At 56.5% G+C, this 23,820-nt stretch overlaps 1 protein-coding gene across 6 annotated transcripts in view; it reads right to left on the reverse strand.

Annotated features, from left to right (window-relative positions):
• The window catches only part of C3H4orf50 (chromosome 3 C4orf50 homolog), a 122,718-nt gene that overhangs the window by 57,825 nt on the left and 41,073 nt on the right, over positions 1–23,820 (reverse strand). For 3 of the 6 annotated variants that reach the window (XM_070613296.1, XM_070613290.1, XM_070613291.1), the window contains 5 exons: positions 23,644–23,700; positions 20,667–20,849; positions 13,390–13,438; positions 11,249–11,370; positions 4,005–7,039 (listed from right to left, as the gene is read on the reverse strand). In XM_070613296.1, the coding sequence (XP_070469397.1) occupies positions 6,800–7,039; positions 11,249–11,370; positions 13,390–13,438; positions 20,667–20,849; positions 23,644–23,700 (651 nt within the window). In that variant the 3' untranslated portion in view covers positions 4,005–6,799. Of the gene's footprint in view, positions 1–4,004; positions 7,040–11,248; positions 11,371–13,389; positions 13,439–20,666; positions 20,850–23,643; positions 23,701–23,820 lie in introns of those variants that run through there. The other 3 variants (XM_070613294.1, XM_070613295.1, XM_070613293.1) reach the window with 2 other exon arrangements.

Raw genomic sequence — 23,820 nt, forward strand, 5'->3', positions numbered from 1 at the left:
TGGGGCTGGGGAGGAGTAGCAGTAAGCCCCCAGGATGCAGGGCTCAGACTATTTGGGGGTAAAAGGAAGGAACTGTGGCCTTGTGGGCAGCAGTATCCTCATCACACCAGGGAGCAAGGAGCACCAGCCCACGCGGGACTGCTCCTGGCCAGGTCCTGGGAGAGCGTGGGGCTCTGAGGTAGACCCCAAGGTGCATGGGCAAGCTGGAGGGCTGCCCTGGGGAGCTCTTGGGGGCACCCTGCCTCCCCCAGACTCGCCAGCCTCAGCCTGCTGACGTGACAGCTCTGGGTCTGAGACAGCAAAAACCAGGCACTGGGGCTACACGGAGTCTTTGTGCAGAATCGCAAAAAGATATGCTCCAGGTCATCACAGCCTGCTGGCTTCTGTGTGAACTAAAAGGTGCCACTTCCTCCAGGTAGGAGGCACAGCCTTTTGGAAAAGAGAGCAGGGCTGGATTTCACCCAGCTTTGTCCCTGGGCCAGATGCTTTGTCCAGTACACAACCTGAACAACCAGACACAGCAGACCCTGGAAGAGTGGGGAGGGTGCCTGTTTGGCTCCTGCTGCCTGACAGTGAGTTCCACCGCTCTCATCCCCCAGCAGGCATGCTCTGATCCTACTCTGCCCACCTCACACCAGGACAACAGCACCAGCACACAGTAGGCCCGCAGCAGTTGGTGTGTCCAACGAATAAACCAGCAGTAACGACAGGGAGCTGTCTACTTGAGGCCTCTGGGACTCACCCCATCGGCTTCTGTCTGCAGCCTTCCCCTCATGTGTGTGTGGTAGAGGACGTTGATTCTGGGGTCTGGGCCAGCGTGAGGCAAACACCAGGGCGCCCCAGTCCTGGGGATGGGGATGCAAGAAGCAGCAGCGGCCACTGGAGGCAGTGAGCACCCAGCTCCCCCCACTGTCCCTCCTCCAGCCCGCACCTGCTTCCTGCCGCCAAAAGGCTCTCAGCCACCAGCAGACAGAGCTGCTCGTCCTGGAGCTGGGCCCTGGAGGGCTCGGGGGCCCCAGGGAGCGCTTGGCTGAAACTCACAGCGAGGGGAGAACTGATGTGCGGGTGTTGGGAGGGATGCGGGTGGAGGGAGTTGGGAGGAGGAGTGGAGGGCAGTGAGCACCAGGCAGTAAACTGGGAGATGGGGCCTCCCTAAGCTGTGCAGCGTGGCAGATGGGAGGGCTCTGGAGTGTGGCAGACACGCGCTGGTTCCAAGAGCGTGGCCCCCACGAGCCGAGGAAGCTTCTGCTGGAGCTGAGGCCTCTCCCTGTTCTCATCTGGAAAGGGCGAGTGATGCTGCTCAGCCCAAGGGGCCCCGAGGGGCTCCATGAAGCCAGGCATGGACCCCTGCACAGGGACAGGCAGAGGCCAGCTTCGGACAGATGTTCCTTCCCCTTCCCGAGGTTGTGGAGGTGTGCTGTCAGGGACATGAGTCACCACTTGTCCCCTGATCACGATTTCCCTCAGAGCTGGAAAGAAAGTTCTTCAGATGTGTTTCTTTTTATTGAAAAGTCAGTGCCCTGAAACCCACATTATTCCCCTTTTATTTGGCTACCAGGAAGCTCAGACCTCATTTTTCCATTCGATTGTCACAGCTGCCCATAGCCTCAGTGTCCAGTATAATTATTCTCACCTTTTCCCTCTTCAACCACTACTTGACCTTACGTTTTCACTCTTCTGCAATACAGATCTTTTTATTGTGTCTGTGTATTTTATTTTAAGTCTCTTTCACTCCTTCTTGGAAGTAGAGAGGGACCTACATAGCATGCTTGGGGGGATGGATTAAAGGGGTACAGGCGTGAGACCCTGTGTGCCAGGCACTGGGATTTGAGCTCCAACAGAAAGAAAATTGATTTCACAGGCAGAGCCAGACAGACTGGGGCCTGACTCCCGGCTCCACAGTCTGGGCATCCGTGAGCCTCAGCTTCCTCAGGTGCAAAACAGGGACAAAGCCCCAGCCCTTGCAGGTTGCTGGGCGAGGAAGCTCAGAGACACAGTACAGTAAAGCCACGCGCGTGCCCAATGCCGGGGGGCAGGGGGCACTGTGTCCTGGCCGGGGAAGACGGATGCCGCCTGTATCAGATTCGTTCACTTAAAAAAGGAGCAAACGAAGTCAAAAGGACTGGCTCGCACAGCAGAAACGAGCTTTCTTCCAGATAAACACACAGGGACTTTAGGAAATGGAAGACCCCCAGCCCAGCGCGCCTCCACGTGGAAGAAGAAACCCTCAAAGGCATGGACAGCTTTTCAGAAGGAGGCAATGAGAGGACCAGGGAGCTTCAGGTACAGAGAAAAGCTCTCACCAGGTTCCTTACAGCCCCTGGAAAGACGGCCTTCGGAGCCTGCGCGCAGTGCCATCGCTTTACCTTAGTCTGTCACCCCACCCTCCTCATGAGTGGCGTCCGCCTGAGCGGGGTCCCCGTCCGCGGCCCCAGGCCGCCCGCACTGCTGCTACGGCTCCTTGTCACCCTCGCCTTAAGGGACTCTTTTTCATTCTGCTTTTCGGAAAGCACCTGCACGGAGATCCGCAGCGGTAGCCCGTCCCAGGGCCTCTCCGGGGCGCTGCGCGAGTACTAACCCGCTTACTCCTCACAGCCACGCTAGGAGGTCGGTATCCCCACTCTGCAGACTAGGAAACCGAGGCACAGATTAGGACCGACGTGAGGGAAGGGCCGGAACCCAGTGCCACGCAGCGTGTGTGTGCTCAGCCCTACCCAGACCGTGACTGTCCCTCGTTGGGTCAGGAAGCAAATGCCTGTATTTAACTCTGGCCCCCCACTCAGACACCCCCCGGTGAGGGCAGGGCCCCCGTCCAGCTATTTCACTGCTTAAAACCACACCGGTCCCACCGTAGGGGCTCAAAAAGTAAGAGCTGAATTGAGTCAACACATCAGAGGGTAGGTGTTGGGGGGACTGTGGGCAACAGGGACCCCCAAGCATTGCAAGTGGGAGCAAAAACTGTACAACCTGGAAATGGGGCGGGGAGTCGGGGTGGCCAGGTCCTCTGCTTTGACCCAGCACTTCTCCTTCCAGGAACCCACCGTCAGATGTGTGCACACGCGTGTGAAGAGCTGTGTGTACGAGCATCTCCAGGGCAATACCAGTTTCAACAGCAAAAGCCCAGAAGCAACACAAATGTCCGTTGAAAAGGGACTGGAAAATCCACACAACGGAACACAACGCCACTGTCCAAAAGATGAAGGAGAAGCTACGCTCTGAGGCGGAATGATCAGCAAGATAAACTAGATGAGAAGCGGAGCGGGGGCAGAGCGTGGGTGCCCGTGTGTGCCTGTGCGTGACCACAGAGGACACAGGACGTCCCTGGGAGGATTCGTAAGAAGCTGGGCCTTTGCCTCTGGGAAGGGAACCGGGAACAGAGTGGGAAGGACTCTGTGCTCCTGGATTCGGAAGAATGAATGTTTGACCGACACTAAAACCACACGAGGAAGTCACAGCGGGATCACGGAAAGAGAGCGCCTTCTGCTCAGGGATTACAGAAAGTCATGGACTTGCACCCCCATTTCCTACCCGTGACCGCACCCCAGGCCTTTGTCCATGTGGTTGCCCCTGCCTGGCTGACCCCTGCTGGTCTCCAGGGCCCACCTCAGTTGGAACTTCCTCCAGGAAGCCCTCCCGGACCCCTCGCTGGTCAGCGTCCACTCTGTGCCCCTGGACCCTGTGCTCTCCCTACCAACCCCTGCTCACACCATGTGCTCTTGGTCTATCTGCCTCTCTAGGAGCCTGGAGGATGGGGACCTGGAGGGAGACCCCTGTGACCCAGCCTGCAGCCCCACCCCTGCCCTGGCAGGACTAGGAGAAGTATCTGCTGAGCAGGCACTCTGCCACATGAGGAACATCCCAGAAGGGCAGGACCGTGAACCAGGCAGCAGGGAGAGAAACCACACTGAGCACGCCTACCGCCTGGCCACGGGCCAGGCCAACGCTCTCACGTGATTTGCCAGAAAGCCCAGGGGGCCTTTGCGTGGTCGTGGGGGTGCATTTACCTTGCTGGGCTCAGGGCTCCCGCTCCTCAGCGCCCGGCCAGGGAAGGCCACCATCGTTGCTCGCTGACAGCCCTCTGACAGATTGGTTTCCGCTGCAGGCCGCTGGACTGGCCCATCTGGCTGGTCTCCAAGGGCCTGGGGTCGCTCGGTGGCATTCCTGGCACGTGGGGCGGCTGCACCCAGCGCCTGCGTGCCGAGTTCTCACCTGCCCCCTCTTGGTCACCCGAGCACGTCCTGTCCTCCACTTGGGAGCATCAGACCAGGCTGGGCCTCGGCTGTACCAGGCCCACGGCAGGGGGTGGCAGGGGAACCCAGTGGCCTCTTCCGAGAGCTGGGGTCTACAGTCAAGGCAAGGAAAACGCCAGAGTCTGCCATGCACCGTCGCAGAAGCGCCCCTGGGGAATCAATGCACAAAGCAACAACCAGCTGAGGCGACCGCTGTGCCGCCCCAGGCGGGGTTCACAGCTTGGGCGAGTAAGTGGTTTCTGGCTTTCGAAACTGATTTATTGTGGAAGCGTCGGGTTACGCTGCAGAGATTGCCTTGGCTGCCTTGCATGGATTTTCCCAGGCCGCCTCTGCGCCAAGGACCAGAATGTGAGCAGACGCAGGAGGGAGTGCTTAAGTGACAAGACGCCCAGCGTTCTAGCCTGGCGGGAGTGTCCCGAGACCAGAAATGACCCCGGCTGCACCCAGCGGCTCAGCGCTGAGGCCCCGCTGGCTCTTCACCCCAACATCACCCGGCTCCCGTCCTCTCTTCAGCGTATTCCCGATGCTCAAAGCTAATGGCATTGTCCCCAGATAAAGGAAGAGAAGGGCCAGAGGAGGAGATCACAAACCAGTGGTACTGGCCAGCTCTGCAGGATGCCGCACAATTGGCAATTTCGGGGGTGGCTATGGTGGTCGAAATTGCAAAAGCGATGACAGCAGTGGTTTCCAATCTGGGGGGTCCTTGAGCAGTGATGACGGGGCCACAGGGTTTCCGGAAGGTCCTGGATGATGGAGACGGACAGCATCTTCTTTATTCCCGTTTCCCACACCGATCCGAGGACCCGGCACTCACCCGGCCCTTAATGCTAGATGCTTATTGAACAAATGACTGGATGGGTCCATTGGCAAAGTGTTCCAAAGATACGTGGATGGACACGGTGATGTGGATGGTCACACAGCCCCAGGGGCTCAGGAAGTTGGGAGCAGCTCAGCGTGCTGCCACTGGCTCCATCACACGGCTGTTCTTATGAGTCAATGGCCCCGCAGTTTTCCTCAGAATAAATCCACTCATTTCTACCACTGGACTATGGTTAGTGATAGAAGGTGTGAACAGTAGGGGAAGCTGGGTGAAGGGTCTGCAAGGACTCTCTGCACTTTTCATTTCAACATACGCATTAAAACACATTAAAATACAACCTACATGCTCTGCCTATCACCCCAGGAGCCCTTGGCTCCTGTCCTGGCCCCTTCTTATCCTTACATGACAACCCTTCCAGGAGGGAGCAGCATTGGGAAGGAGACTGTGACCTTTCACCCCAGCCCCTCGCCAGACCCTACCAAGGGGAGAGATGGTGTCTCTAACTGGTGAGCCTGCACACAGGTCTGGGCACGGGTGGCCCAAGCCCCCAAGACTCTCCTTCTGGGCAGCCTGCCCTCAGGACGGACACATTCTTCTTTCACCCCAGGTCCCCCCCCCACTGGTCAGGGCACAGTCCTGCCCTCAGGGGAAGGAAGGGCACTGGAGGGGGATGAGGCAGGGACCCTGCGGCTGGCTTAGGAGGGGCTGCTTGGCACACTCCTCCTCCAGTGGCACACCCGAAGTTCAGTTTCATGCCTCAGAGCCTTTGCACATGCTGTTCCCTCTGACTTTAACACCCTTCCCCACCTCACTCATGTGTTGAACATCTCCTTGGGCCTGGGGGCCCTGCTCAGCCCTTCCTTCCTGAATGCCTTGCATTCCTGGAAGCCAGGCAGAACCCGCCCTTCCCTTGGTCTCACGTACACGGCACGCGGTTATTGTTTACCTGTCTCTCTCCTGTTGCCCTGCGAGCTCCCGGGGCAGGAACCAACGTCGACCCACCTCTTTCGCCTTCACATCTTATTGCCTGGCGTATATTGGATGTCACAAATGTTTGTTGAATGAATGGACTTATTAGAAAGCTCGGATTGGTTTTAATGTTTTAAAATGTAAAACATATAATTACTTCAATCAAGCGTTTCATTTGGTAGGCAAAAATCTCTTAAAACATGGGGAGGGGCTCTGGGAGCAGGAAAATAACAAAACGGTCCTCCGTGGCTGACGACATTGGGAGCTGTGAGACGGGCCCAGGGCCTCCAAACCCCGGGCTGCTGCCGTGTGGGCTGGGTCATTCTTTGTGGCGGGGGCCATCTCGTGCACTGTAGGATCTTCAACAGCATCCCTGGCCTCTGCCCACTAGATGCCAGGAGCGGCTTCCCAGTTGTGACAACAGAAAATGTCTCCAAGCATTGCCAGTGCTGCCCTGGGAGGGCAAAACCATGCCCCTGGAGACGCGCTGGCCTGGTCGTTCAGTAGATTTTGGGACAGCAAACATTCCCTCTGCTGCCTCGACACTCACCAGGCCCAGCCCCTCAGAACTCACCCGAGGCGCCTGGGACGTCTCGGAGCTCTGACAACGCGCAGGAAGCCCTGAGCCAAAGGCAAAACCACTTGCCACTGAATGAGGGCTTTGATTGCTACCAATTTCTTAAAGCGCTCTCTGAAGGTTCTGCTTCAAATATTTATGGAGTCTACGAAAGGCCCCGGAGAGGGAGTGATCCTATTAAATTTATAACTCCAGGGGTGATTTATGGACCTGGGAATTGCTGCAAATGCTTTCTCTAAGCTCTTTGTGGAAAGCCAGGATCCTCGCGGGGCTCAGGAGCTCAGAGCACGGTGGGCGGCCGTCAGCCGGTAGGGCGGGACAGGACATTCCATCTTTTTCTTGCAGACCTTGTGCAGGGAGTCCGGGTCGCACAGAGATGGGGCGCGGTCCAGCATCTGGCGTGGGCCCGGAGGGCAGGGGGAGCTGGGGGCAAGAGCATAATGAAATGGTCTCTGCTTCTGCATGTCTATATAGCCCCTCCGATCCCACACTCTGTCCAGGGGAGAGACAACAACGAAAGCCGACATTTACTGAGCACCTTCTGTGCGGGGCATCCAACGCCCCCCCATGCCCTGGCTCACTGCCTCCCCTGGCAGCCCAGTGAGGCACACGCCAGCATCCCCGGGTTAGGGATGAGGAACTGGAGACTGGGTTGGGGGAGGCCCTTGGCCCGTGTCATCCAGCAGGTACCTGACAGCCGCTGATGGGCATCCCCACAGAGTGGATGCCCTCTGTGAATGTCCTTGTTCCCAGTGACAAGAGATGGAGACCTTCCCATTGAAAGGAAATCAGTGTTTACTGGATGCCCACCTCACGCCCAGCACTGCTCAGGGCTCTCAGACGTGCTGTCTCACTCGCTTTCACTCCATGCTCCCAACAGGCCATTATCAGGCCCACATTACAGATAAGGAAACATTCACCTGTTTCAACGACCTTAAACAGCTTGCCTAAATCTATGAGGCTCTGAAATGGCTGGCGCAGTCTTCAAACCCGAGCCCAGCTGCATTCAAAGCCCCGCTCTGCCTGCATCTCCACCAGCGGCTCTTATACGTGTGTCAGCCCTTCACCAACAGAGTTTATCAAGCCGCTTCCCTGAAGATCACGCTCAGTGACAGGAGTCCCACGGACGCCTGTGCTCGGTCCCCTGGAAGGGTGTGACCAGAGTGTCTGTGCCTCACCAGTCAGAAAAGCGGAACGGACCACACTCCTCCAGTGGTCCCAGGAGGCAGTGACGGCGGGCAGTCCTCAGGTGCAGTGCCCTTGGCCTCACTGGTGGAAGATGGCTGAGAAAGAGGCTGGCAGTGGAGGAGAGGAGCGGATGACCAGGGAGCACCTCCCTGTGAGCCACGCTGGACCAGCGCCTGCCCCCGGCTGCTCCCCATCCAGTGGGAGAGGCGGGCAGACAGACGTGCAATTGCGCTGCAGAGATCAGGCCAGAAGAGGGGCCCACACAGGTGCCGGTGCAGCCCCCAGGAGGGGAGCACCAGCTGCACACTGAGGAGCCAGGCTCTCTGCACACGTCACTGCATAGAGTCTTGCGTGAACAGAATGCCACACCAACTTAAGGAGTCTGTGCTTCACCTTCAGCCAGATGCAACCACTGGCTTTGCAGGGAAGGGAGCACAATATCGGCAGTGTCATGTGGTTCAGCCTGTGACAGTGGACACTGAGCTCTGACGACGGGCCAGGCATTGTTCTAAGCAATTTACACACACTGATTCATTCAGTCTTTAACCCAAAGAGGTACGTCATGTTATTATCCGATGACACAGATGAAGAAACAGAGGCCCAGAGAGGTTAAGTGACTTGCCCAAGCCACACAGCTAATTGGAGGCAGAAACAGGATTCAAACCCAGGCCGCATGGCTCCCAAGCCTGCACTGCTCAGCACTACGGTCTGCAGGTGGACACGGGGACAGGTGACGGGTCTCCAGGGGAAGGGTGCTATGCTCAGGCTCACGTGATGGAGGTTGAACACTTCTGCGATTGCTAAGGGCCTTTTCAGCTTTTTCAGGATATTTTTGTGTATTTTTAGGCTCCCCTCCCCTGTTTTGTCTTCTCTAAGCTCAACTGTAAAATACTATAATTGTAACGTGACAAATTTAGTTACCGTCCTTCAAAAATGACCTCATTTCGCTTCTAGGTCACCAATCCCGCAGTGCCTTTATTTAACAAGCTCGTTTTCACCAGAGGAAGCTCTTACCCAGAGCCAGCCCAGGCATGCGGCTCACAACCTGGTGCTCCGCTGGGCAGAGGGCGCAGCTCCCCGGCGCCCGTTACCACGGAACCACGGCGGCCAGTGAAAATGCACCGTGCAGACGAGGACCAGGTGCCCACACGACCTTCTAGAGAAACAGCCCAACAGCCCCCCCTCTCATTCTTCATCCAACAAGGCCTTTCTGAAGGCCTCTGTGGGCCGTGTAAAATGTGGGAACAAAAATGTCTAAACTGACATTCTGCCATCACGCCACAAAGAAACAAAGTCTGCTCTAGACCTGAAATTGTGTTCAATAAAGGGAGAGCTTTTGTCCAGTGGCGTTTGACGTCTGTGGTGGTAACTGAAGGAGGGTGAAGAACAATTGAGAAACTTGGAAGCATAAGAGTATTAGAAGGCGCTCTGGTTCACCGTGCGTTCAGGGCGGGCCCTAACTATTGCCTCAAAGCCTTGCCCTGGGTTTCTGGCCAGTCTCGCCTAGAGCAGACATGCAAGGGTTTTTTTCTTGCTCCAGATTGGAACATCCAGGGAGGCAGGAGGGCCCGCCCTCACCCCCTCAATGAGGGCCCAGCACGATCTGGCCGCGTAATGCCCAGGGCGCCAGCTCCAGGGCCAGGCTGCCCGGGTTGGAAGCCCCGCTCCACCCCTTACAAGCCGTGAGAGCTGGAGTCAGCTAAACTGCATCCATGGGGCTCCTCTGGACCTCTGCTCTTCTCACAGGTGAAGTGGGGCTGATGCTGAGCTCCGTGCCGGGGGCTAGGCGTGAGTACTAGAAAAGCTGGTAAAAGCCTGGCACACAGTAAGCCGTCAAGAACGGGAGAGGGCGTTTTCTTTCTCACTGTTGCCCAAACCCACATCATCATGAGCTCCTGCGTCACAGAGGGTGCAGCTGCGGTTAATTGCTGCAGTCCCCCCCTACTTCAGGAGCACTAGCCCCTCTGTCTTCCCGGGTCTCGTTCCCCTCGTCTAGAACGCCTTCTACCTGCTGATGCTAAGGTAGGGCAAAGATCCAACGTTGGGGGTGACATTCCCAGAAAAAGATCACAGCCGGAAAGAAGTTCTTATTACTAGGCAATAAGACTGTAGACAAGTCATTTAAAATGAAAGTCATCAATCAGAAAAAAACTTTACGAAGGTCAGTAACAGTAGCTGTCATTTATCGAACGCCTCCCTGTGCCAGGCAGTAAGGTTAAGTCCTTCACGTGCACAATGCCACTGAATTGTCCCAGCAACCCTGAGAGGTAAATACTGTCTCCACTTTTTAGATTAAAAAAACAATGAATGGAAGCATGGAGACAGGAGAGAAACCACCGGGATAAAAGGTGAAAGAAAAATAATAATAGGTTGAGATAAAGTGCCAAGAATAAGCTCAGTCTCCTCCTGAGTCACGGCTGGGTTTCTCTTGAGCACCTCTTACGGCCCAGGCACACCCTCAGCCCCGCTGCCCTGATTTCACCCAGGAGGCAGGACCAGCCCCATTCTGAGATGCAGAGTCAGGCACAGACGCACTAACGACTTGCCCGACATCAACTGAATTAGGGCTGCGACTTGAATTCAGGTCCGTCAGACTCCAAATCTCAGAAGCCAAGTAAGTTTTCTCTGGGAAAACAGAGTGCGGCTCTGGCTCCGACCGATTAGGACATTTCGGACCAAACTTCCAGTGGGCACAACTAGAAAAGCTGGACAACATGTGACAAAACATCTTTTTAAGCCATCTGAGAGCTGCCGAGACGGTGAGGATTTGTGGGACTAAAACTGAAAAGTGGAGAGAAGCCAGGAGGAGGGGACACAGCCTCTGAGGGCACGTTTCCCCTCAAGGCGATGGCAGAGCCTGTGCATGTCGGTGGCAGCTGAGACGTGGAAAGCTGAGCCGAGCTTGGACAGCCTCACGAGGCTGACCGAGACCAAGGGGGAGGGCCTCTGTGGGTACAAGGGGCTTTGGGTCTGGACCCTGGAAGGCGACGCCCTAGGAGTAAGAGTGACCGAGATAAAGCAGACTTTGTAAGTCCTGAACTCATCTCCCAGTCAGTTCCACGGTGAGGAACGGTCTGCCCCAGGCTAGCTGCCTGCCAGAAGCTGAAGGACGTCCACTCTGCACGGAGACACGGTCAAGCAGAAGCTCCCATTACGTCTTCAGGTTTCCACACAATGTCTAGCCCTCAATGAAAAATAACCAGACACGGACCACATGGATAGACCCAAACCACAAATTCAAACACAGACAATAGAAAGAAACCGGGGTTGGGGGAAGCCGGGGTGCCTTCTGGTGTTGGTGATGTTCATTTACTGGTGGTGGGTGTGTGTCACCGTGATAATTCGTTGAGTCATAAACATAGGAGTTGTACCCTTTTCTGTATGTGTATTATACTTTCATTTAAAAAGTTTATTTAAGAAATTAGGTGACTGACATCCTCTCACCTTCAAAGAATTCGGTCCAGCTGCCTGTGTTGGCCCCTCAGCCGTGGGAATTGGCCAGGACTCTGAACACAATGGTCTTTGGAGGACGCTGTCAATTTCGGGATCCAGGACACATTTCTGAGCTGGAAGAGAAGATTCCCAGTCAAGCCTCAGCGGAGAAATCTATTCTGAAAATCTACAAGTCTCTGAGCCTTGTAATAACCTTCTACATCCTCTTGCCCAGGTCACTCCCAGATCCCCACAGCCCAAGACAGGGGTCCACTCGGATGCCGTGGACTCTCCGCGTGCCTCCTCCATGGCCTCTGACGGAAGTGTCATGGTCTGGGTGTCTTAGAAGACTGCCTGCCCGCCTCACTTTTCCCTCCCCGGCTGCCAGATCCATCGCACAGGGGCCACCCCCGTGCAAGCTGACTCATCCCGTAAGCCCTACAAGCCAGCCGGGGTCTGGCACCCGGCAGCCTTCCAGAAATGTCGAATGAATAAGTAACTCAATCAGTCTAGTGTGTTTCCTTCTTTTAAAGGGAGCGAGCTGAGCCCAGAGAAGGGAGGAGACCTGCACAAATTAGAGACCAAAGTGGGACCAGCTAGAATATATGCCCCTCCAAGTGTGAAAACAGAGGCCAACACGGGCTGCAGGGGTGGAAGATAAAGTTACAGGGGGAAGGCCCATCCTGACCAGCGAGAGACTGAGGACACATCTCTCTTGTCTATTGACACCCTATATGTGCCAGGCACTAGACACTCCTGAGAAAGGCAATGTTACTCTCCTTTTAAAGAGTTTTGGGCTCAGAGAGGTTACTTAACTCATCCAAGATCACACAGCTGGTAAGAACAGAATCTAGTAATAAGAGTTGCTAGATGAGCAGATCTCAAGAGCAGCTCACGGGGCTGGCCCAGTGGCCGAGTGGTTAAGTTTGCACACTCCACTTCAGTGGCCCAGGGTTCATCAGTTTGGACCCTGGGCATGGACCTACACACTGCTCATCAAGCCATGCTGAGGCAGCATCCCACATAGAAGAACTAGAATGACTTACAACTAGGATATACAACTATGTACAGGGGCTTTGAGGAGGAAAAAATAAAGAGGAAGATTGGCAACAGACGTTAGCTCAGGGCCAATCTTCCTCACCAAAAAGAAAAAAAAACAAGAACAGCTCAGTCACCTGAAGGTAACACCACCCATACTTTCTCTTTGTTTTTACTGAGCACCTGAAATGAACACAACCTTAAACAAATCCTTAGGAACCTCACCCCATCCCTGTGCTGATAGTATATTGCACTTGAACAGGGGAATTCCGTCTGGCCAGGTAGCATCTTAATTTTCTTTCTAATAATATAATAACAGAGCAGGGACTGGCCCCTTGGCATAGTGGTTAAGTCTGGTGCACTCTGCTTTGGTGTTCTGGGTTCGTGGGTTCAGATTCTGGGCGCGGACCTACAGCACTCATCAGCCATGCTGTGGTGGCGTCCCACATATAAATTGGAGGAAGATTGGCACAGATGTTAGCTCAGGGCCAATCCTCCTCAGCAAAAAAATATATATAAATATGTATATAACGGAACAAAAAGAGGAAAAAAATATCACCCATGTTACTGTCTTTCTAAGGAACCACTGTTAGTATTTTAGTATCTCTCTAGCCTAAGTTACCAGTCAGACACAGACGTGCATGTACAGTTACATCATTGTGGTCATCCATTTCCTATTTTTTAAATTTAGTAGAATATCATAATTTCCATGCTAGCATATGGTGCTTATCAGCCTCACTTTAAGTAAGTATATAATATTTCATTGAGTATATGGGTTAACTATCAACACTGGAGATTTTCCCCTGAATTTTTCCCTATTATCAGTGCCCTGGCACGAATACCTGGCCACAGAGCTTTTCCACACATAGAATGGTTTACTTAGGACAAATCTCCAGGCGTGAAACCACAGGGCTGAGGAATTTGGCCATTTCTGTCATGCAGCATTTTCCAATGCGTCCTCCCTAAGCTGTGAAGTGAGGAGGCAGCACCCAGTGGGGGGGAGGGGGAGAACTCGGGGTCCCAGTTCCCGATTGTCTGCACCCCGGTCAGGTCATCCTGCCGGCTTGGCCCGTGTGCGAGCTCACAGGCTCTTCCTGAACGAAACTCACACTGACCTCTTACAGCTGCTGTCTTCTCAGACTCGGCATCCAGGTGGTGGCCTGTCTGGAAGAAAGGACATGTCAGCAGTTATTCTGCACGACACAGGGGGAGAAAGCCTTACGCAGACGACTAGCTCAGGAAGGAAGCAGGCCCACCCCGCTCCCTGCAGAAAGTGCACTCCAGGGTCACACCCTCTCCTCCCCACGAGCGGGAAAACGCGGACAGGACCGCCCTCTGCCCACGAGCCTCAGGGGAGTCAGGATTCGCTCTTAGGGATTAAGGTGCAAGGACACATTTCCGTTTCCTTTACTCAAATTATGCGTCCAAACGGGGGACTGTGATCAATGTGTTTTAGCAACTTCTGTTAAAAGGGGGGAAGGGAGGGCAGCTGGACGGCGAAGGCCCAGGAGAAATTCTCTCCATGAGGTCCCGCCCACGCCGTGCCAGAGCTGGTCACGGAGCTGCACCTGGGCCCTGACTTAGTCACCCAGGAATTCAGGTCGGGCTGGAACCTGAGTCCCCTGCACCACCGGGCAGACGAGCCGTCCTCCTGGGTCCTACAGTCTCACCCGGCTTGTAAGAGGGGATGCGGCCAGGGCAACTGAGCGGGGCGGCCCGGTGGCCCCCGATCAGTTGAACAAGTGCAACTGCTGGGGCTTCAAGGACGGTTAGAGTTGACTCCAGCCAGCAGCCCGGATCTTGCTTCCTCTCAGTCACTTCTGCTGGGGAAGGGGCCCTGAGTGCAGCGTTGCTGTGATCTCCCCCTTCCCCTCTCCAGGGCGTCCTCCACGGATTTGCACCGGCCACCCCCCTGCCTGGAAGACCCCTGCTCTCTGTTTCTCTCTCCGGTGAACTTCTATGTACACGTCAAGACCTAATTCAACTGCCCCTCCTCTGGGAAGTCTTCCCTGACTCCACCTGGCAGAGTTCAGCCACCTCCTGCTCACATAGCCACTCCACGCTGCACTGTGACAGCTGGGCTCTGTGACTGTCCCTCTAGAAGGGGTTGATGGCTCCACTGACTAACACACAAAGGCATGGATTATGGCTCAACCCTCTTCTGACACTCATGCAAGCACACCACCACAACAGGGAGCCTTCCGTACGAGGCGCAGGCCTGCTGTCTTAGAGTACTCTGCATAGATCCCCAGAATACTGTGTCTTCAAGTACCAGGACCACTCACACCCCCGTGCCTTTGCACATGCTGGTCTCCCAACCCCGAGGGCCTTCACTCCATCCTTCCAGCTATTAAAACACTTTTCTTTATCCTTCAAGGCCTAGTTTGGCCCCTTCCTCCTCCAGGAAGTCTCCTTCCCACCCACCCCCTCCTCTCTGCTCACCCCGGTGCCTCAGAGCAATACTTTTCCTTGCACCTGGGTTTAGAGTTCGTCTCATTAGCTGCAGACTCCTTCATCGTAAGGATGGGGCGTCACTGACCTCTGTATCCACAGGCAGCCTCATATGCACTAAACTGGCTCCCGGGGGGACCCCGCATTTAATGTGTGACGCTGGACCTCATTTACCCCCGGGGAGGCTCAGAGCCGGGATTTCTCAGGGGGAAGCCTGGCTCTGCCGCTTGCTGGTTCCCAGGTCTCGGCCAAGCCCGCTGAGCTCTCTGAGCCTCGCCTCTCCGTCTGCCGAGCGGAGACACTCACACACTCCCTGCGGGGTTGTGTCAGGAGAAGACAAGAACGAATGTCCACTAGATGCTGCCCACGGAGCGGCAGACAGAAAAAGCCTCGCCCAGCACACTCTGCTCCCCCGCCTCTCTCCCCACGTAAACTTTTGGGGGAATACTCTAAACTTCACGAAAGGCAGGAGCTAAAGAGAAAATAATTGCCTGGCTCCTTGGGGGCCCGGGCTTGGGGTCGTAATTTAATGAATTAGGGGAGTTCAGGGCTCTGAGCCTCGCTGCTGCTTTTTAAGATGAGATTCCATCTCTGAAGGGCCATCTATAGGCCGGGTTCACTGACACCCGCAGGAGGCAGCATGTTCCAGGAGGTGGAGGGAACAGGAAGGAGCAGAGCGACAGGAGGTGAAATGGGGGCTTCCTTCTGGCTCTCCCGAATCTTCCCGAGGCTGGGGTGCAGACAACTTCGCTGCTGGTACCCCAAGCCCCTGGGGAACAAAAGTTTGGTTTTGCTTAAAGGGCCCCCAAATCCTCTTTGAGCACCTGCACGTGACGGTGCTGTGCCGGGTGTTTGACACGGGGTCTGGTTCAAACCTCGCAGAGCCCTACAGGAGGAAGCGCGCCACCCCCCACTCCGGGCCTAGGAGGGCGGGGGCCTAGGGAGGTGAAGGCCGAGCACCAGGCCCAGGCTGGCGATTCTTCCAGACCTGGGGTGTCTTTGTCTGCCGGGTGCAACTCCGAGCCTGGAGAACGGACAGTGACCCTCATGTCCCAGGGTCTCAGGCAGGGCCACCCATCAAGATCTCTGATGGGACCTTCCCTTTGCTGAGCAGACCCCAGGCTGGACCTGGGGGAGGTCGTCCAGTTACGGGCAGGAGGGCGTGCTGCCACGGTAACCAGTGCCGTCTCCAGGTGGGCCCTGGCACCCCCTCCTCCTCCCCGTTGGCACCCCAGCTTCTGCCTCTGAGGAGGGGACGAGATAGCCAAATAGGAGTAACAAAGGAAGGCGTCTCTTTCTCAGCTTGTGACTGTCAGCAGCCTCGGTCCAGAAAAAATAGGCCCCCTGGGGCTGGGGTAGGGGAGGCAGCGGACGGGGCCCTGAGCCCTGCCTACTCAAGGCATGTTTGGCGGATGGAGTGGATGGAGAACCCCCAGAGAGGGTTTAGGAGCCTAAGAACCGAAACAACCCGCCCTCTCCCTGCTCCCACCTCCAGCTAAAGCAAGGAGGGGGCAAGAGCCCCGTGTTTCCAGCTGAGCACAGTGGGGGAGCGGGCCAAGCGGGCCTCGTGGCATTCCCCCCACCCCTAGAACAGATGCCTGAGCTGGAGAGGACGGGCAGAGCTGGAGGAAGGACACCTGGGCGGATGCAAGGACACTGTGGGACGCTGGGGGCCAGAGACGCCGAGGGAAGGGCGACAGGTCAGTGGACGCCAGCAAGGTAGACGGCAGCCCTGAGGACTGGGCAGCCCCTACGTGTCCATCCTGTCCTGCCCAGTGCTAAGCTCCGAAGATCTGTGTCCTTCCGAAATTCACATGCTGAGATCCTAGCCCCCATGCTATGGTGAGGCCTTGCGAGGTGACTAGGTCATGAGGACGGAGCCCCCTGATGGGATCAGTGCCTTTATAAGAAGAGACACAAGAGCTTGCTTCCCTCTCGGCCATGTGAGGACACAGCGAGAAGGTAGCCATCTACACACCAGGAAGAGGGCCCTCACCAGAACGCAACCACGTGGGCACCCTGATCTCAGACCTCCGGCCTCCAGAACTGGGAGAAACGAATGTTTGTTGTTTAGGGCCCCAGTCTGTGGCATGCTTGTTCCAGCAGCCTGAACGGACTAAGACACTCAGACACAACCTTGAGGAAGGGGCACAGGAACCCAGCTGACAGGGGCTCCATTCCCATCACCCATCCCCCCACCCAGGGCGAGAAGAAGAAGAAATCAGTGGGAGGTGGTTACTGACCCTGAGTGACCAGCTGTGGGTGCAAGCAAGCACCCTGCTCCTCATAGGACAGGAGCTCAGATGGACCCGACTCCAAACCCCAGCCTGCCGCCCCCAGGCGTGACCTCGACCAGCTCTGACCACTCGGATCCTCAGTCTCCTCCTTGATAAAGTGGGCTGTTGGGAGGATGAAGTGAGTTAACTCGTGGAAAGTGCTGGCCAGGGAAGGGCTCTGTGAGTCTGGCCACCATCACCCCTTCCAGTAAATAAACGAATGGCAGCCGACCCCCGACCCCAGCCCACAGCCTGTCCACCCTCCCTCAGATGTCCTTGGCTAGCGGGAGCCCCTCCCAACAGCAGGGGCCAGAGAACATGAGCCACCTGGGGTCTCCAGAGATGTTTCTGGGAGGCCTCACCTCGCAGGAATGCCAGCCTCTCTGCCGGCCTCGGTGCCCCCAGGACCCGTCCCTCTCTGCTCTGGCACAGCCCATCTAGGCCCGTGAGTATCCTCCCCAGCCGGCGAGCAGCCCTCCTGGGCTCCACGCCAGGGCCCAGAGCCTCCCTCAGGAGTTCCATCTGCGTCCTCTGAAAGGACAGTCAGCGCCCGTACAACCCACTTCCTGCCAGCTGCCAGCGGGCGCAGCTGCCACCAGCGCCATGAGGGTCTCGGTGCCCCCCCAGGGCTTTTCCCCAAGGCCCGGGCCTCAGGTCTTCATGGCCGAGTCACTGGGCTGTTGAAACAAAGGGGCTGCGATGGACACGGCCGCCTGGGGCTCTGCTGCTCAGTCTAGTCCACACACAGCTGCAGGTCCGTCTTCCTGAAGCACGTGGATCCTGCTCTGACCCCTCCAGCTCCCCATCGGCTACAGAACCAAGTGTGAATGACGTCCTGTCCAGTACCCCGCCGCTGCTCCCCTCGGGACGCCCACTCCAGCCAGCCCGGAGCCCTCTTGGTTTCTTAAAGACATCACAGGTTTTCTCACTGCCTTATATCTGCACACTGAAGATCGGCCTTCCGGGGACAAGAGGGACTGACTCATCGGGGGCCTGGTACGTGCCCGACCGTGGGCTGCTGCCCACATGCCTGCCAGCGCCGCACAGCACACATTCCTCCCCGATTCTCACGGGGGTCGTGGTCGCTGTGGCTGTCTGTGTGCAGAATCCGCTGCCAGCTTTAGATCCCAGCTCTGCTGAGCTAAGTGACTTACATAAAAGTCTGAGCTAGAACGAGCATCCTTGGGCAAGACTTGCCAGCTCTTTGAGGCTCGGTTTTCTCATCTGGAAAAGGGGATGATGACAGTGCCTTCCCCGTGGGAGGACCATCTGAGTCAGTTACAGCAAGCACACAGAATGCCTGCCCTCAGTGGGGCAGGAAGGGGTCCCTGTCAGTGTCCCCTCCAAGGCCGTAGGGCTGGACAGTGGCAGAGGTAAGGTTAGAAACCAGGGCTCCCTGACATCAGGGTCCACCCTCTCGACAGCTGCCCACATGAGGACCAGGCTCCTATCATGGGGGACACCCTGGCTGCTCTCACGTCTTGACCAGCCTGGTCCTCCATTTCTCCCCAGGACTCCAGCCTCGCCTGGGTCACGGCAGGAGGTGCTCAATAAATATCTGTGGGATGAAATGGCAGAGCCGGGTTTTTGTTGTTTGTGGCAAGAATGGTGAGGGGTCCCCCAGATCATAAAAACAGGGGTGTTCTTGGAAAGCTGAACTGTAAAATCATGCGAAATGAGTCAGAGCAGATGCAAAGTCACCTTAAAAGGAGAGAATGGAAGCTCATAAACGCCCATGGCCTTTCAAAAGGCCTCGGGGAGAAAAGACACCATGGCCCAGGGGGACGTATGTCCAGGCCTAGGAGCACATCCTTAGAGGGACGGAACGAATCAGGCCAATGGCACCATTAACTCTCTCCCCAGTCTCATTCCAGGCTACCAAATGACCTTCGGATTATAAATGTTTATTGACGAACAAATGAACAAATGAATGAATGAATGAGTGAACCTGACTCTCCAGACAACTCCACTAAAGGGGGAGGATATGACATTGTTTCATCCATTCATCCAATCCTTCAGCCTGCACATAGTTCTATTTCTCATAGGAAATTAATAAATGAACGTTCAGGTTTATACATCAGTCCTGTGAATTTGGTCATTGTAAGTCAGCCTGTCCAATCCCAGTGAACATTTCTGTCCCAGTTTCAGAGCCTGTAAGACTGGTGAGCAGCCCATGGAGGCTGGGCTCTCATTGCTGTGATGTCCTCTCTGCAGACAGCCGACCAGCCCACCTGGGTGATACCTTCTGCCTCCAACACCCTGGAACTTTGTTCTCAGTCCTGACTCACTCAACACACAGGGACTGTGCCAGGCTCCTGAACAAGGCGCTGACCTCTTTACTCATCCCTGCTCCTGCTCTGAAGAGGCCTGAACCCCTCAGGCAGAGACGAGCACTGGACTGGGAGTCTGGGACTCCGGATTCCAATTCCAGCTCTGAATCAAGTCACCGTGTGGCCCTGAGCAGACCCCTTGGCCTCCAGGTCTCCACCTCCATGGCCGTGTGGTGCTCTGGGCCAGGGGACATCTAGGACTCTCTGAAGGCTGAGGAGGAAAAGACGGGACAGAGCAGGTCCCCTGGCAGAGGCCGGGCTCAGGGGCCGAGAAGGGAGGAGCAGAGTTGGTGCGGAGCCCAGACAGCAGGAGCCTGGAGAAGGCCGGCTGCATCTCCAGCACAAGCGGCATCTGCCCTCACACAGCAGGAGCCCAGCTAGTCTGGGGGGCGTTGCTGGCTGGTCCCCAGGAACGAGGTTGCGAGCTCAAGTGTGAGTGTGCATGTGCATGCACGTGTACATGTGAGTATGTGTGTGCGCATGCGTGTGGGCAGGCTCGGCTGAGCACCCATGGGTGCTGCGCACACAGACTCCAGGCACTGCTGTTCAGAGCCAGGCAGAGACCTTTACCAGACCTGGGTCAGAACTGGCATCCATCACCCCAAACTACCTGGGGGCTGTGTGACCTTGAGTGAGCCTCCCAACCTCTCTGAGCCTGTTTCCTCTTTTGTTGACCGTTAGGAGAGGAGATCCTTATTCATTCAGTTCATTATTTCATTCAATCAACAGTATTCTGAGCAGCTTCTCCATACCAGGCACCAGGGAGACAGAGATGGTTATGGAGCAGCTCCAGCCCCAACAGAGAGGCTGACAAACTCCCCCAACAGTAGGGGGAAAATGCCCCCTGTGTGCCACGTCGCGCATGCCCATGTGGCCGGGAGGACAGAGCGGGGTGTAGCCAGCTCTGAGGTCCGTGGGACTCAGGGCAGACCCCCTGGGCAAAGTCACACTTGCACTGTGCCCTGAGGATGGACAGGAGGCCGTGGGGCAGAGAAGAACCCTGCCAGAGGCAGCAGCACGTGCTGAGGCCCGAGGCAAGCAGGAGGGAGCCATCTGGTGAAACGACACTGCCGGGCTTTCGGACACTCAGTGAAGGTCGTTGTCAGTGCGTCTGTCTCCAGTATTATGCTGTGAACTCTTTAAGAGCGAGGACGGCGGGGTCGCCTCCCCACACCAGCCCCGAGCACAGACCCTGGCACACAGGAGTGCAGGGCGTGCCCGGGTGAGGTCAGTGGACAGAGGGAGCCAGGGACGGTTCAGGTCAGGCAGGTGGACGGGCGGGTCAGGTGCCGTGGACCCTGCAGGAAGAGGGCCAGGGCTGTCTGGGGAATCTACCTGTGGGACCCCGGGAGCCAGGAAGGTGGCCGCATACTCGGCCAGCGCCGCGTCGTTCACCATGCTCTGCGCCGTCTTGGAGAGCAGGCGATCCAGCGCCCCGTGTCTGTGCAGCTCCCGCAGCAGGCGCGTGATCACGTGGTTTCTCTCCCGGCACTTCTGGACCAGAGAAGCCAGCTTGGCCTGAAAGGTGGGAGCGAAGACATAGCCAGGTGGGTGCATGGATGCAGGGCTCCCCCAGGGGCCGAGGGCTGAGCTGGGGGCTGGGGCGACGGCTCCCTGCTCTGCATCTCCCAGCACCGCCTCAGCTCGACCACCTCGGCTCGGCCACCTCCCTGTGACCCCTCCCTCCACTCGGCATCCGGAGGCAGCTCTGAAAACAAGGGGCCACACTGCTGCTCGCCCCAGTGGCTCCCCACTGCCCTCAGATGGGGCCCAGCCTCGGGCAGCAGAAGGTCAAGAGCGTGGACTTGGCCTCCGCCGCTGACCAGCTCTGTGACCAAGCTCCTCTCTGCACCTCAACTTGCTCATCTGTGCAGTGGGCATTGTTAAGGGCCCAAGACAAGAGGAGACGGTGCCAGCACAGCCCTCACACCGGCCAGCCCACGCAGGCCCTCGGACGATGCCGGCCATGACTGCCAGCTGGGTACAGCAGACTCTCAGGCTCGTCCCTGCACCTCTCCTGCCCCGTCCCAAGGACCCTCCTTCTCACTCCTCCTGTTTCAGCCACACGGGCCCATTCCCCACCTCCAACACCCTGGAACTTCCTCATCACTCCTTTGTGTCTCCTACACGTCCAAGTCCAGAAAAGCCTTCGTTAGATCTGTGCAGAGGCCACCCCGGCATCACCTCCCTGGGCAGGCCTCCCTGATGCTCAGGGCTGATGTCCCTCTGTGCCCAGACTTCTGGCTTCCCTCTATCCCAGCATGTGATTTTTATATTTGTGGGTCTGTCTCCCACATCAGCTGGGAGCGTCTCAAGGTCAAGGCTGACCCTCCCCTGGATCCCTGGCACTGTCACTGTGCCATCGCTGGGCACAGCATGGCCCTTGGGAGGTGTAATTATATGAATGACGCGAGTGAGTGACGCACTTGCCATGAAATGACCTCCCATGTGTGCGCATGTCTGGAGGGGGTGACAGACTCTTGTCATCCTGCAGGTGGCCCTGGGCTGGCTGCTTCCCCCCGTGTGCCCTCCTGCTCTGTCGGAGGAGGGGGTGATGGTCCCTTCCTGCCGGGACTACCTTCCCAGCCCGTCCCAGAGGCTTAGCGATGCTCACATGTCGGTTTCCAGTGGTGCCTGGTGCCCAGGAACGGCAGGTGGGCAGGACGGGAGGGGGTCTGACTGGGAGGCTGGGGCACCCAGCACATCTGGGTGGGGCTCCCCAGACCCCCTGGATCACACTGCCCCAAAACGTCGGGGCCTCATCCCCCCAGCCAGCATTAGATGAACACGTCCTACGTGTGGCTCCCTCCTGAGGAGAAGGCCATTGTTAATGGTGACAATGACTCTACTGGGCTCTTTATAAATCTTACGTCACGAGAGACAGTGTGGCTGAGGCGAAGGTCACAGCCTTGGGCATCAGACAGAGCTGGGCTCAATTCTTGGCCCTGCGACTGAGTAGCTCTGTGGGACTATGGTCAAGTCACTGCATTTTTCTGAGCCTCAGTTTCCCCATCTGTGAAGTGGGGCTCCTGTTCCCCTTACTGACGTGTTGTTGTGGAACTTAAAACAAAATACGTGTGGAGTGCCTGGCCCGTGGCAGGCATTCAGTAGACGGCAGCCATCATGTCACGAGTCCTCACAAAGCCTTCCCTGCCAGGCTAGGAATCCCATTTGTTGATGAGGAAATTGAGGCCTAAGAGGTGAAAGGTCGCCCCGAGGAGCGGCTGGACACACCCAGGTCACCGTGGCCGCTCCCCGTCCGGTCCCACCTCGTCTGGGCCAGGCCTCGCCTCATGTGAACGACGTGGTGCCGGTGCTGTGTTTTCACTTTTATCTCGCATTTGTAACGCACTTTACAGTTTACAAGGGACTATGGTCCTCTTTTAAGCAAATGCTGCCATCGAGGGAGGAGCACGAAAGGCTCGTGTGCGCCAGAGCGTCCCAGTTCCCTCACTGTCCACCGACAGCGTCCGGGGCGCCGCGGAACAGGCCGGGGGAGCAGCCCAGCGGATTCACCACGACTTCATCTCACAGACACAAACCTGAGGCTCAGGCAGCCGCGGGATTCCGGGCTTAGGGATGGTGTGGCTCACGGCCCCGATTTCACAAGTGAGGAAACTGAGGCTGCGGAGGGGGCGGGACTCGGTGGGCCTGGGATCCTGAGGCTTGACCGTGTCCGTCTAACTCCCAGCCCAGGGCCCTCCCCCTCTACCCGGCCGGGGGATAGAAAGAAAGGGCAGGCCCTGCAGGCCCACATCCCAAATCCAGGCGCCATATGTGGGAGTGAACATGTCATCTCAACCAAACTACGCGTCCAACTAGCGACGAACATATCAGCCCCGCAGGCCAGTCACGCCAGGCCTGGGAACTGGTCCCAAAGAAACGTCTAGATATGCAGGGAGAACTTTCTAATAAAAAATTTGCATTGTGGTGTTTTTATACAATACTGTAAAAGAGAGAGAGAGAGAGGGAGGGAGAGTGGACAGACAGACTGGGGCACCAGCAAGTGGGTGGTGGAATCGCATGCTTTGTACTCCAGCACGAACAGCAGCTTCAAAGGTTGGTCAAGATGGGACAGCCCTTCCAGGTGACACTCTCAAGAGGAAAGCAGGACACCGACATGTGGAGACACATGTGACAACATACTGGAAGAAAATACATAGATTCAAATGGGGATCTGGGGTGCTTTTTGTCTCTTTCATTCTTCTTTTCAGTATTTTTATACAATAGAGATGGATTACACCTGTAATGGGAAAAACACGGAGGTTTTTTTTGAAAGAGACATTTCATATTGATTTCACAAACATATTACCTTCAGAGGAGTCACAGCCAAATTTGCTTCGTGTTGCTTTTTCTGAAGTTCTTCAAGCTGAAAGAGAACCACATTTTTGATAACCCTGAGCCATCGTTTGCACAGCTCGGTGCTTCCCCAGAGAGGTTGGCCCTTGTCTCCTCTCTCCTCCCACAGGGAGTTCTCAGCGCCGGGAAC

This window comes from Equus przewalskii, chromosome 3 (genome assembly GCF_037783145.1).
Source record: "Equus przewalskii isolate Varuska chromosome 3, EquPr2, whole genome shotgun sequence".
Classification (NCBI taxonomy): Eukaryota; Metazoa; Chordata; class Mammalia; order Perissodactyla; family Equidae; genus Equus; species Equus przewalskii.